General features: G+C 40.6%; 1 protein-coding gene across 3 annotated transcripts; it reads left to right on the top strand.

The window, feature by feature from the left end:
* Positions 1–3433: 3433 nt before the first annotated feature.
* Positions 3434–11891, top strand: hsf1 (heat shock transcription factor 1). 3 transcript variants are annotated; one of them, XM_005948809.3, is made up of 15 exons: positions 3434–3817; positions 5814–5922; positions 6784–6920; positions 7199–7323; positions 7396–7471; positions 7640–7701; positions 8084–8156; positions 8334–8452; positions 8533–8714; positions 8793–8943; positions 9571–9642; positions 10127–10232; positions 10315–10368; positions 10474–10519; positions 10605–11891. In XM_005948809.3, exons 1-15 carry the CDS (start codon positions 3698–3700, stop codon positions 10772–10774), a joined length of 1602 nt encoding a protein of 533 aa, XP_005948871.1. In that variant the 5' UTR covers positions 3434–3697; the 3' UTR covers positions 10775–11891. The 3 variants fall into 3 exon arrangements, with proteins under 3 accessions (XP_005948871.1, XP_014185248.1, XP_014185249.1); XM_014329762.2 differs by having other exon boundaries at positions 8790–8943; XM_014329763.2 differs by lacking the exon at positions 9571–9642 and having other exon boundaries at positions 3435–3817; positions 8790–8943.
* Positions 11892–12651: the final 760 nt, after the last annotated feature.

The following is a 12651-nucleotide window of genomic DNA, read 5'->3' as shown; positions in this document are numbered from 1 at the left end:
GTTTTAAATGTTAACTAAAACTAATAAAAAATTAAAGGTGAAAAAAAAAGAAGAACAAATTTAATGAGAATGTTATACACTCTGAAGTATACCCCAGTAGGTCATTATGTGTTAGAATTTACCATCAGTGTTGATAATGTCTTTCTTCTTGCCAATCTATACAGTTTTAACTCTAAGTCAGAAAAATACTTTTTGTTGGACGCCCCAGAAACATGCTTTTTGTTCTGATTATCAAATACCCTGATCTTCTGTTATTAGTGTGAGGTGACTTTAATATAATAGATCCTTCCTTAGACAGATGCCCACCTTGCTCAAATAACTCTGCTATAAATACATTTATGCAAAAAATTCTTTTAATAGACATTTGGAGAGTTAAGAACCCTAAAGCCAAACTGTACATGGAATAATAAATCCAGCTCTTCTAAATCCTGTATTGATTTCTGATTAGTCCCTGATTGCTTAGATAAGAATAACATAATAGTCAATATAATGCCAACTCAACTTACAGAACACAAAGCGGTATCACTTCAGGTTTCTTTAAGTCTTCATGCTGCCCAAGCGCGTAGGAGCTGCTACTAGAAACCTAATAATTCCCTTCTAAAACACGAGACAGGGATTGAAGATATTCTGTTATTGATTAAATGTTTCTGGGATAAATCCCTAGCCAGTCATGTTTACTGTCAAAACTGGGAGCTTTTCAAATTTGAAGCTGCTAAATATTTGAGTATGGCTTTTCAACAGCAAAACAAAGGAAAACTGAAGGAATTAATGTAGTTACAAGGATAACTGCTCCAGAACCGATCGGAAGATGATGAGATTGATTTAGTTTTGCAACAGAATAAATTAAATGACATTTATAAATTGAATGCGGGAGGCTTTATGAGATCAAGGAGACAGATGGTGGTTAGAAGAAGGCAAACAACACTCATCTTATTTTTTTAAACTAGAGAAATCTCTGTTTGGAGACTTAATATTGTTCCAAATTTTATAAAGCTTTATACAAGTCAGATTATAATGAGAGTGCTGCTCTGAACAACTCTCTGATTCGCAAACTATAAAGGAAGATAAGACGAACTTCTGCGATAGGCCAATACCTGTTGGTGAAGTTCTACCTGCTATTCAACGTCTTAAACTTAATAATTCCCCAGAAACAGATGACTTAATCTCTGAATTCTACATTACTTTTGCAGATCAACTAGGCCCATTTCCTCTTAATGTGTACACTGAAAGACTCATAAATCAGTTCGTCCAACCCTCCACTTTATCAGAAGGTCTGTTAACACTGATTCAAAAGCTAAAGAAGGATCCTGTTTATTTTGACAACTGGAGACTGATCTGCCTTCTTAACGATGAGTATTAGATCCAGCTCAGATCTTTGCCAAAAGACTGAAAGCTGTTTTAAATTATATTACTGATGAAACTCAGACTGGCTTTATGGCTAACAGACACATATCCAACAACATTAGACTTATTCTTGACCTCATTGATTATGCAGATTTTTGTAGGGTTGATAGTTTTATCTTATTTATAGATTTCTGTAAAGCGTTCAATACTATTGAACAGTTTTATTTTTCAGGCTTTGGGCAAATTTGGTTTTGGCCCTTATGTTCAGAATGCTATTTAAACAATGTACAAAAATGCTAATTGTTCCATCAAATTACATGCAGGTACATCCTTTAGGTTTAAGTTGAACCGTAGTATCAGGCGAGGTTGCCCCATCTCCCTATATTTGTTTCTCATCTGTGCTCAGCTCCTCTCTGACTATATTAAACGTAGTCCCCTGAAAGGCATTACAATTGCAGAAAAGAAAAATTCATTAGTCAGCTTACTGATGATGCCACCCTCTTTTTAAAAAGTGCTTCACAGGTGCAGATAGACATTAACACAACTGATGCTTTTTCTGTAGCTTTCAGCACTCCACTAAAACATCGGTAAATGTGAACTGCTTGCCCTCAGAAACTCTACCAGTCCCTCTATTGCTGGCATTCCAGTGAAAGAGTCGATCACTTACCTTGGTAATTAATAAAAGTCAAACCACCAGATACTTCTTCAATTTCAATCCAGTTTGACATAAAACACAACAAAAAACTAAATTCTTGGCTCCAACAGGATTTATCTCTGAAAGGCAGAGTTTTACACACCAAAGCGGAGGGATTATCTCGATTGACTTATGCTGCTTTGTCTCTTGATGTAAATAAAGAAACCCTGGTGGATATTGACAGACTCCTTTATAAGAATACAATACATTATATTAAGGGAGCAGTTTATCCAACTCATACCAACATGGTGGAATAAACTTTCTTGACTTTTCTACAGTAAACAATGTGTTTAAAGTAAACTGGATCAAACAATTTCTCAGGAACCCAACATCAATTTGGAACTTTATTCCAAATTAAAAAAATAAATAAATAAATTTTAGTCTTTGTTTTATTTTGTAATTACAATATTGATAAAATCCCCTTAAAACTGTCCAACTTTGCCAACGACCAGATGCTTCTTTCCTGGTCGTTGCTTTATAAACACAACTTTTCTCTGCACAGATACTATATTTGGAACTATATCTACATATAGATATAGATATATATATCTATATATAGATAGATATAGATATATACACACATACATATCCTGTTACCTCTGTTACGCAGATCTATTTTCCCACTATAAAGAAGAAAAACAACCCTGGCATAAGAACTCTGTTTCAGAAAGACAGAACTTGTGTCCCAATGGCTGTTGCTTACTGGAATAATTTATACTAGGACCTGGAATGGAAGAAAATTTGGACCATACCATTGAAATTCCTGTTAACCAAGAAATTAAAGGAAATATCTTTTAAAATTATTCATAGTTTTTAACCCACCAGAACCTTTCTTGTACGATATAAAAAGACATTGATGCTAACTGTTTTTTTTTTTTTTTTAACTGCCAGAAGAAAGATATTTCTCTCTTATTTTGATCCTACTTATGCGTTAATCTTTTCTGGCAAGATGTTTGTGCTTTTGTTGTTTCTTTTATCTTATCTTTGTTACGGAAAAATATTGTTTGGCTTTTTTGATTGCACTGCAAATAGGTCAAACACATTTCATTTGATTAATTTGCTAATCTTAATGGCTAAATTTCATATACATGAATCCAAAATTTCTAATGCAAAACCGTCTTTTCAATGCTTTATAAATGAAAGCAGACAATATTTTAAAACTATACAACATTCTCATAATATAAAAGCAATAAAACTATACATTTATGCTCCTTGTTTGGTATCTTGTGATTAGCCTGTGTCTAATTGTTATTACACGAAACCCCCTGACATTGTCTTTTGCTCATTTATATCTGTAATGTTTGAATTGCTAATGAAGTTAAAAATAAATAAATAATAATAATCCGCCTTACTGCTCATCACATCACAGCGCGACAGAACGTTAGGGTTACGTATTGTGCTGACGCCATCAGACCGCGCTGGGCAGCTATCTGCGCAGTTGTGTTTTATCGGATTTGCGGAGTTGTCGCTGCTCTAAGTGAAATAAAGTTCAGCACGTCTGTTTGCAGCCCCGCGGGGAACTCTGAGTTCAGCAGCGGGACCAAACCGGCACGGTCCGAGTCAGATCAAGGACCCGAGTCGTAGTTCGTTGTTTTCTTTCTGACGCAGCTAGCAGTTAGCGTCGTTAGCTCAGGTGTGTGCTCGGTTTTCGTCTCTCAGATGGAATATCCCGGAGGAGGGGGGGCGGTGCTGAGCAGCGGGAACGTCCCGGCCTTCCTGACCAAATTGTGGACCCTGGTGGAGGACCCGGACACCGACCCGCTCATCTGTTGGAGTCCGGTACGCACGTTAATAGCTAACAGCTAACGCAGACAAGTTTAACTTTATTTACACTGCAGAAACAGACACAACTTTATTTAAACTGGAATGCAGACAGGTTTGTTGACAAACTTTATTTACTGACTAAGGAAAAGAGGTCAGCTCAGTTAGCTTGGCTTCAGTGAGCTATTAAGGCTAACAGATCTCACGTCAGAGGTCAAATGATTTCAGACATCATCAGCTAGTCAGTAAATGATCAGTTGACGGTTGTTTTTCTGACAAACTGATCCCAGCAGCTGTTTTGGTGATTGGCATAAAGCCTGAATTCAAATAAGCTGATGTCACTGTAGTGTCATAGCCCACACATTGTACAGCTGCAGGTGTTAACTACCAGTTGCACTGAAATCAGCCACTTATCACCAAGAGGTCTCCATCTTTATTTTCCTGATTTTTAGGTGGGTTTTTTTTTTGTTTATTTGTTTTTTTTAATTGCATAACTATTAGGCTCCGCCCACAGCTGAAGGTCATGTAACACCAGATTAAAGATTCTCAAGTGTAATTTCCTAGTGTAGTTTAAAAAGGAAAATGAACTTTTAATCCATGGTTTTCATTACTGCCACACGCCCACCTAGATGGCAAAAACAATACTGCGGTCCTTTGCTCTCCAGCCTCCCTGTGAACGTCTCCTAGTTTAACTAGAAACCAAAGTGCCAGATAGTTGCTGTGCTATCAGATGCAGTAATCAACATTTATTTACAACTGCCAGAGAGGAGTTTTGATTATGGCACCAACATGTAAGCACACCTCCTATCTCTTATTGGCTACATCTGCTTTTCACAACAACCCTGGCTGTGCAGTGCAGGAATGATTTAACTGGCATTAGAAAAATACTCGGTCAACTTTACTGTTATGACATGATATTATTGTGACAAATTAATACTACCTGAACTTTTCTGGAACTACACTGTAAATATCCAAGTCAACAAAATGTAAGATTTACATTTGGTAGTTTGTGTTTAACCCTTTCACGCACAGTGCTCACTACAGTGGACACCTATTCAAAGGCTGTTTTCTTGTATTTGTGTCAGAGTTGACGGTATACTTGCACATAAACCACTACACTGGACACTAATGTGTCACCCCGTACCCTGCCACCCATTCCAAATGTCCACCTAAGTGGACATGTAAAAAACTATTTGAAAAATACATGTTTAAGAAATGAAGTTACAAGATATTTTTTTCATGCCTAAAGATCATTAAAAATACTTAAGGAAAAAAAAATCCTGATTGGGGTTGTCATAATTAAGCTAGCTATGTAGCGCTTACTTTTGCTTTAACAACAAACATTTTCTTGTTCTTCACCTCCTTTAAATAAAGCTTCCGTGGCAGGATATGGATCACAAAATGAATGGGTTCTCTTTATATCGTTGTTTTTCTTCCATGGATAGATGATCCAAAGAAAGAGTTCACTTTCATCTGCAGTGTGTTCTGTTTAAATAAGAGTTCCAATCAGTAATCTATTCATCAGCGCCTGATGTGCAAAAAAAACAAAAAGCAAAAATGTTGAAATAATCAATAAACTGTGAGCTGGTCAGACACAGTCTGCAGGAGAGCAGACAGCTGAGATTAAAGTGTTAGCAGTGTGCTCTGACTTTCAGATCTATTCCTGGAGATTCGTAAGAGCGTATATAGTCTCTGTTTTTATCGGTTGATTATAAGGTAAATGGAGTGGTTCTTATACATTCCTTAATACTCAAGTACTCAAAGTGCTTTATACACCATGTCTCATTTACACACATTCATGCGACACTTTTTTCAACCTGCGCGCTTTCTGTCGAACGGTCACACACTAATGAACGCATCGAAGAGCACCCGGACCTCAGGGTTCAGTATGTGGCCCAAGGAATGGAGCAGAGAGGAATTAAACCACTAACCTTCTGATTAACAGATGACCTGCTTTGCATCCTGAATCACAGCCACCACAATAATACAGATTCTTTTTCTCTTGTTGTATAAGAGTGGTACCAGTTTCCATGTGTTCGACCAGGGGCGGTTTTCCAAAGAAGTTCTGCCAAAGTTCTTCAAGCACAACAACATGGCCTCTTTTATCCGCCAACTCAACATGTGTGAGTAACCAGCAAGGAATCATCAGTGTGTTAGCCTCACCTCTGAATGGTAGCTTGTTCAGAGGTGGGGCTATCACCACTGTTTTTTTTTTTTATTGATTTATTTTTTGGGAAAGAAGATTCATCCAATCAGGTGTGCTTTGTGAAGAAACATTGAGATATGAGTCAAATGTCTGGTGTTTAGCGGGTTTTCTTTGCTGCTTTAATTATCATAGCAGCAACAACCAGTCATCACAAGGCAAGGTAGCCTGCAGTTAACATAGCAGTTAATGAGCTAAGCCAGTGGTCCCCAACCTTTGTTGCGCCACAGACTAGTTTATGTCCGACAATATTTTCACGGATGTTGTGGATAAATACAACAAATAAAATGAATATCGGTACCCCCCAAAAAAGAACATTTATTCATAACACATGGGAAAAGACCCAGGGAAACAGAGTTAACGATAAAAACCACAAATTTCACACCTGAGCCTCAACTCTCGTGGTCCGGTACCAAACGACTCACAGACCGGTACTGGTCTGTGCGCTGGAGGTACCGGTTTGTGTATATCAACTGATCGTTCATCATGACGATCTTTGTGCATGAGCAACTTCTTTTTCTCCATGTCACTGAAGAAGTGCTAGTTGACTGGTATGCTGAAAAGCTGAACTTTTCTCAACACTCAGCAGAACCATCTTTATAAAAAGTAGGATAGAAGAAAAGGACAGGCCCACCTGTGCATGCTCCACTTCTAGCACTGTGCATGCAAAGGCATCTGGACTATGGAAGAGCCAGAAAGAGCAGCTGTGATATTAGCGAGTGTAGCATTGTATTGATGGTGTCCACATCCTTTATTGATGGTGTAATGGTACTTCTCTCAGATGGTTTCCGTAAGGTGGTGCACATTGAGCAGGGTGGTCTGGTGAAACCAGAGAGAGATGACACAGAGTTTCAGCACCCATTCTTCATCAGAGGACAAGAACATCTGCTGGAGAACATCAAACGCAAAGTCACCAACGTATGTAGTGCCTCACACACCAGAGAATACCTAAAAATGCAGACAGGTGATAGACTAAAGGCAGACTCTGCTGGACTTCCTCTGAAAGGTGATGATTCAGAGTGCTGTGTGACATCACAGGATACAGCTAATCAATCATAAATACTTTGTATAGCCCCCTTAATGTGGGGTCAGAGTGGCCTTTAATCTATCGCTGTGCATGTGGTACTACGAACTCAGAACCCAATCTGACCTGTCCTGTCCATCTCCTTGGTAACGGTATGCTGTGATTGGAACAGGTGTCATCAGTGCGTCAGGATGATGCGAAAATCTCTGCAGAGGAAGTGAATAAGATCCTGAACGATGTCCAGTTGATGAAGGGAAAACAAGAAACCATCGACTCCAGGATCGTCACAATGAAACAGTAAGTACCAAACCAGAATCGGGGCTAGAAACCACTCGGCAGTGTTGACTAAAGGCTGACTTTGTATTTCAGTGAGAACGAGGCTCTGTGGAGAGAGGTGGCCAGTCTGAGACAGAAACACACTCAGCAGCAGAAAGTTGTCAACAAGGTACCTGTTCTCACTGTCCACACCTTTCCAATTAGCAGAACTCTGTAAGAATACACCTGATGTGATCCCTCTAAAAATATGAAAACCTCAGGGGAGAGTGATGCCACATAGTTGTCAGACATTATCTTAACATTAATGAACTCTTTGCCTGTCTTTCTCTCTCTCCAGCTCATACAGTTCCTGGTGTCTCTCATTCAGTCCAACAGACTGCTAGGAGTCAAAAGGAAGATGCAAGTGTTTTTTTGATACCATAGATACTACAACAAATGCTACACTGTACACCACAAAATGTTACAATTGTGACTTAGACACTAGATAATTTCAAAGTGCAGATTGGATGCTGTGAGATTTTCTCTGCTAAGAACATTTTCAAGCAAATGTTCCCAGGTGATAAAATGAGGATCCAACTGCCCAAATTTCAGACTTTTGCTCTTATTTTGAAGTACCAGTTCCATTTCCCTCTCATACCTGACCTTAAATTCAGTTTCGTCTGTACATGTTTTGCCATCCATCCATCTTCATCCGCTTTATCCGAGGCCGGGTCGCAGGGGCAGCAGCCTAAGCTGCTACATGTTTTGCATTTTCGTTTATTCATTTTAACTCTCTCTGCAGTCCTCTGATGCTCAACGACTCTGGCAACACCCACTCAATGCCCAAATATAGCCGTCCCTTCTCATTGGAGCAGGTAACTTGTCTCTGATGTACATCTTTCACTCAGAGCTGCACAGTCAGCAGTGATTATCTTTCAGAGTGACATTAGCTGATTGTCTAGCTTTAGCTTTGAAAACTAGACTCTTCATATCTACCTGTGCAGATCTTTGTCCTCACTTGGTCACTTGTGCTTTTGTGTTTTTCATTTCAGGCTGCAGCCAATCTCTTCTCAGCGGACACCTCTGTGACTTCAGGACCCATCATTTCTGACATCACAGACATGGCCACATCTGGTTCAGATGAATTGGCTAGTGATTGGATGGACCAAGGGTGAGTACTGATCAGATTAGTCCTGCTTAGTCAGTAAGTGATTGATCCTTCAGAAGTCAGAGTGCATAACCTCCTTGCAGAGAGAGCCAATCAGTCGATATCAAAGAGGAGCCGTCCAGTCCGGAGGTGGAGGTGTGTCCTGTTCTGGAGGAAGTGGCTGCACCAGTGGACACGCCCTTCTCCCCCACCACCTTCATTAACTCCATCCTAGAGGAGAATGAGCCACCCACCCCAGTCACCTCCACGAGCAGTGCTCCCACTGGTAGACATTAAGTTTGTGGTTAGCAGTTTGATTCCTGTTCAGAGCATTTCTGGTAAATAAAAATCTTTCTCTCAGCAGCCAGTCCCATTGTGGTGATGAGCCCCGTCTCCACTGGCCCCCTGTCTTCTGCCTCATCCACCCAATCACTCACCTCTGTTACCACAGCAAACACAGCCCCCAGCACAACAACACCTCAGAAGAAATGTCAAGCCATCGCCTGTATTGACAGGTAAGTGTGACTACACCAGTATGCAGTTGTGAAACATTCATAGAGACTTCTAATAGAGTTAGTACCACCTGCGATGAACAACTATGAGTGTTTACCAAGAGTTAGCCCAAGTATTTCCCCAACAGTGGCCCTGCTCTGACTAAAGCTGAAACTGTGTTCGAGGTTGCAAAGAGCTGCCCAGCAAACCGTCTCTCTAAACTGTCCTCAGTCCACCCTTACGCTGGGGAAGCCGTCACCCTTTGCTGACAGCTTCCCCAGCATCTCTCCAGAAACTGCCCCAACAAACACCTGCAGCTTCCCTGAACAGCTGCCCCACCCCCTGCATCCATCACCTTGACATTCTGAGTGTCTTTCTGAAAAGTGGCTCTCAGACAGGATACTGAAAGTGTTTTGCTGAATGCAGATTGCAAGCTTGTGTCAGGAGTGTGCGAGTTAGACCTCAGTCTGAAGTTTGTGCTACAAGTTTAGGAACCTCCTCCTATTCAGCCCACTTGAATGGCAAGTGCAGCGCTGCCTTATCTGAAAGCCTCTTAACTAACCATGGTGTGGTTTCAGTTTGTCTTACATTTTAGGTGATGGTCCTGTTGCAGGACAAGTGTGTCATTAAAACCCCTGTGCTTCCTTCAGACCACGCCCCCTTCCCTCTGCAGGTGGACTCCCACCTGATGTTTGGCGGTTCCTCTCAGCACAACCTGACAAGTGAATCACTAACTCTACAAACAATTATTGATTTGTAAATATTTGTAAAGTTTTGAAGTCTTCTGGTGACATTCTGCATTTTCTTCTTGTCAAATGTGTGAGGTCCAGATCAGCTTCTTTAGCTGATCAGAGGTCATGAGCTAGTTAATTGATTATATTGACCAAATATAATCAATTAACTAAGTGCAGAAGTAAGCAATCCGGTCAACAGGTCAAAAAAGGTTTCTTAGGTGGCTCACAGCAGGAAATGTTTCAGGCATGTTCTGACTACAGGAAATACTGTGTGTGGCCAGGGTGAGGGGTGGAGCCTTTGCATAAGATTATTAACAGCAGAGAACTGGCAGGTTCAAACTGAGCTCACCTGTATGGAACAGTTGAGATGCAGATCATGTATTTATTTGGATCTCTGCAGACATAAAGGAAAATGTAGAATAACGGCAGACATGTGACCTAACATCAGACCTGTCTCACCTGTGTGCCTCAGGTCTGAGCTTTTGGATCATGTGGATACTATCGACAGCGGCTTAGAGAACCTGCAGAACATACTCAACACACAGACGTTCTCCTTCGATACAGTTCCATTTATTGAGGTTAGTCTGACTTCTTGTTACCACCTCACATTATTATCACTTGTGTTTGTGTGTCACTAACTGTGTGGGTGTGTGTGCTTAGTTTTTCAGTTCATCTGGCTCGCCTGCAGACTTTGACCTCGACAGTTTGGACAACGTGAGTTGCAAATTTCACATTCTTTGGTCTGCTGTTTCAAAAATAAGAGCGTACTGTTGCCGATGATGTCAGACCTGTCTCACTGATGTTACCGTTTCCCATTAGCTGCTGTCTGATGAAGCTCCTAAGGGAAGTGAAGAAAGCGGAACGGGTGAGTCATGCCTTCAGTAAGTTGCTGCTCCATCCACCTGTCTGTTGTCATGTCATGACACTGTGCTGCTCTCTGATTGGTGCAGGAAAGCAGCTGGTTCAGTATACACCTGTCCAAACGTCTGAATCTGACAGCGGGGCCGACCTGCCAGCGCTGCTGGAGTTGGAAACTGAGCCATTTCTCAGCTCTGACCCCCACACCGAGGACCCAGGCATCACCTTGTTGAACCACGGCAATCTGGACTCCAACCTCTGACCTCTCGAGTAACCATAGCAATGTGACACCTGAGCACTGACTCAGTTGCAGCAATAGATGAGAACAGTCGATAGGTCAAAGGTTGTGTTTTTATTACACAGATGTTATTGATATTAATCTGTCTTCTTCTTCTACTCTTGTTCTTTTCTTCTTTGTTGAAGCTTAAATGGAAGCCTTTGTTGCTGTTGAATGCATGTTGAAGTCAGATTTTATGGTCGTCTTTATTTTCTTGTGTAAAATAGATTGAAAAGAATCAGAATATTTTTGGAGTTTTATCAACAAGTGCTGTGCGACCTGACTGACTGCCCACCCATATGAAAGAGCCATGTGGATCAGTGTTATTTCTCATTAGTTTGTTTCCATCAGTTTATATTACTATTATATTCAGTTTGTTCCCGAAACATGAGTTCACATCACTGCTCACTGCTGTGTCCCCATGTTTCAGAAATAATGCAGAGACATGTCTGAGATGGTATGAGCGCCTTTTTTGACTTGTATATTAGAGATGCTTTGGATCAGGTTTGAGATTCTTGTCTGCAGAAGCTTCATGGATGGAACTCTGAAGGTAACCAAATGATGGTCCGTGCTGCCAATTGTGTTTGTGTTTGCAAGGCCAGTTTAAGGAAACTTTGTTTGAATTTGTCGGGGTTGCATGTTGTTAGGTCATCAGACACAGGGTTAACATTCCTCACAGCTTCACTTGGTTAAAGTTTAAACAAAGGCCGAGATCTCAACCACATCTCAGGCTCAGTGCTGTAATACAGGGCTCATCTGTGATGTCGTCATTCTTACTGAGCAGCTTTTCTGTTTGCTAAGTCACCTGTGGCTCACCTGAACCAGTCGTCTCTTTGATGGCTAAGAAACACCTGAAGTCCTGAGGATATTTTATTGGTCACATGGTCAGAGCTGAACAAACAGAAAGCTCCCTTCAGTATTAACACATCTGTTAATATAGTACAATTATATTTAAGGCAAGTGGTAAATCCACCCGAGTCCTCCAGGCTAACATGATGGCGCTCCACGTGTAGAGAGGACAAAGACGGGGTCAAAGGGCAGATGAAATGTTGATGTATTCTGAGTGTAAAATTTTGATTCAATAAAATGTTTTTAAACAGCAGCATGTGAATGAATGACTGGTTGATTTAAATCAAACTGTGAGGATGTCATAAGGTTGGTAATACTGCGTTGTCTCTACAAATGAATGTGTGAGTAAGCTAAATCACCACGTTAACTGATGCTGAACAGATCACCTGGTCAGGAGCAGGTAAAGTTCAGAGTTTCAGTTTAACCTCAACTATGTTTATTTCCAGCATGTTTTCAGCCTGATAGATTATCTGTTAGGAAACCATGTTTTATAGTAAGCGCTACTTTTCTAACAACAGTCAGTGAAGCTCAGCTGTAAAGTTAGCTCAGACCTTTTACCTCCTGCAGCTACTAGAATAGAACACACACAAAAAATATCTTTTCAGTCAGTCAAAATTAATTTGATTTCCATGTTTGCTATATCTGGCTGTGGAACAGGAAGCTTAAATGTATCAGTCCAGATCCAGTTTAAAGCATAGCTTTTTTAAAATGTGCATATGTCTTTCACATTTGCACATTCTTTGACATACACAGCAGCACTGTGAGGAAATGATGTAAATAAATTTGGTGAACATTTACTTCATCAAGAGGGAGGAAGGTACTCACAGATGGACTGTATTGTATGCAGAGACTGCAATCTAAAAGGTGGTGAGAGGTGGTGTTAGAGGAGAATGTAGTTAGACATATGATGGTAATGTGTAGGATGCCCACTTTGAGCAGTTTGGATACAGAGAGGTGAGGTAAGATTGGGCACGTGCAGAGGAGGAAGAATGGATACACTGGACAAAGGAGGA

This window comes from Haplochromis burtoni, unplaced genomic scaffold (assembly GCF_018398535.1).
Source record: "Haplochromis burtoni strain Fernald_Lab_line unplaced genomic scaffold, NCSU_Asbu1 Contig_620, whole genome shotgun sequence".
Classification (NCBI taxonomy): domain Eukaryota; kingdom Metazoa; phylum Chordata; class Actinopteri; order Cichliformes; family Cichlidae; genus Haplochromis; species Haplochromis burtoni.
This window is presented reverse-complemented; position numbering and strand designations above follow the sequence as displayed.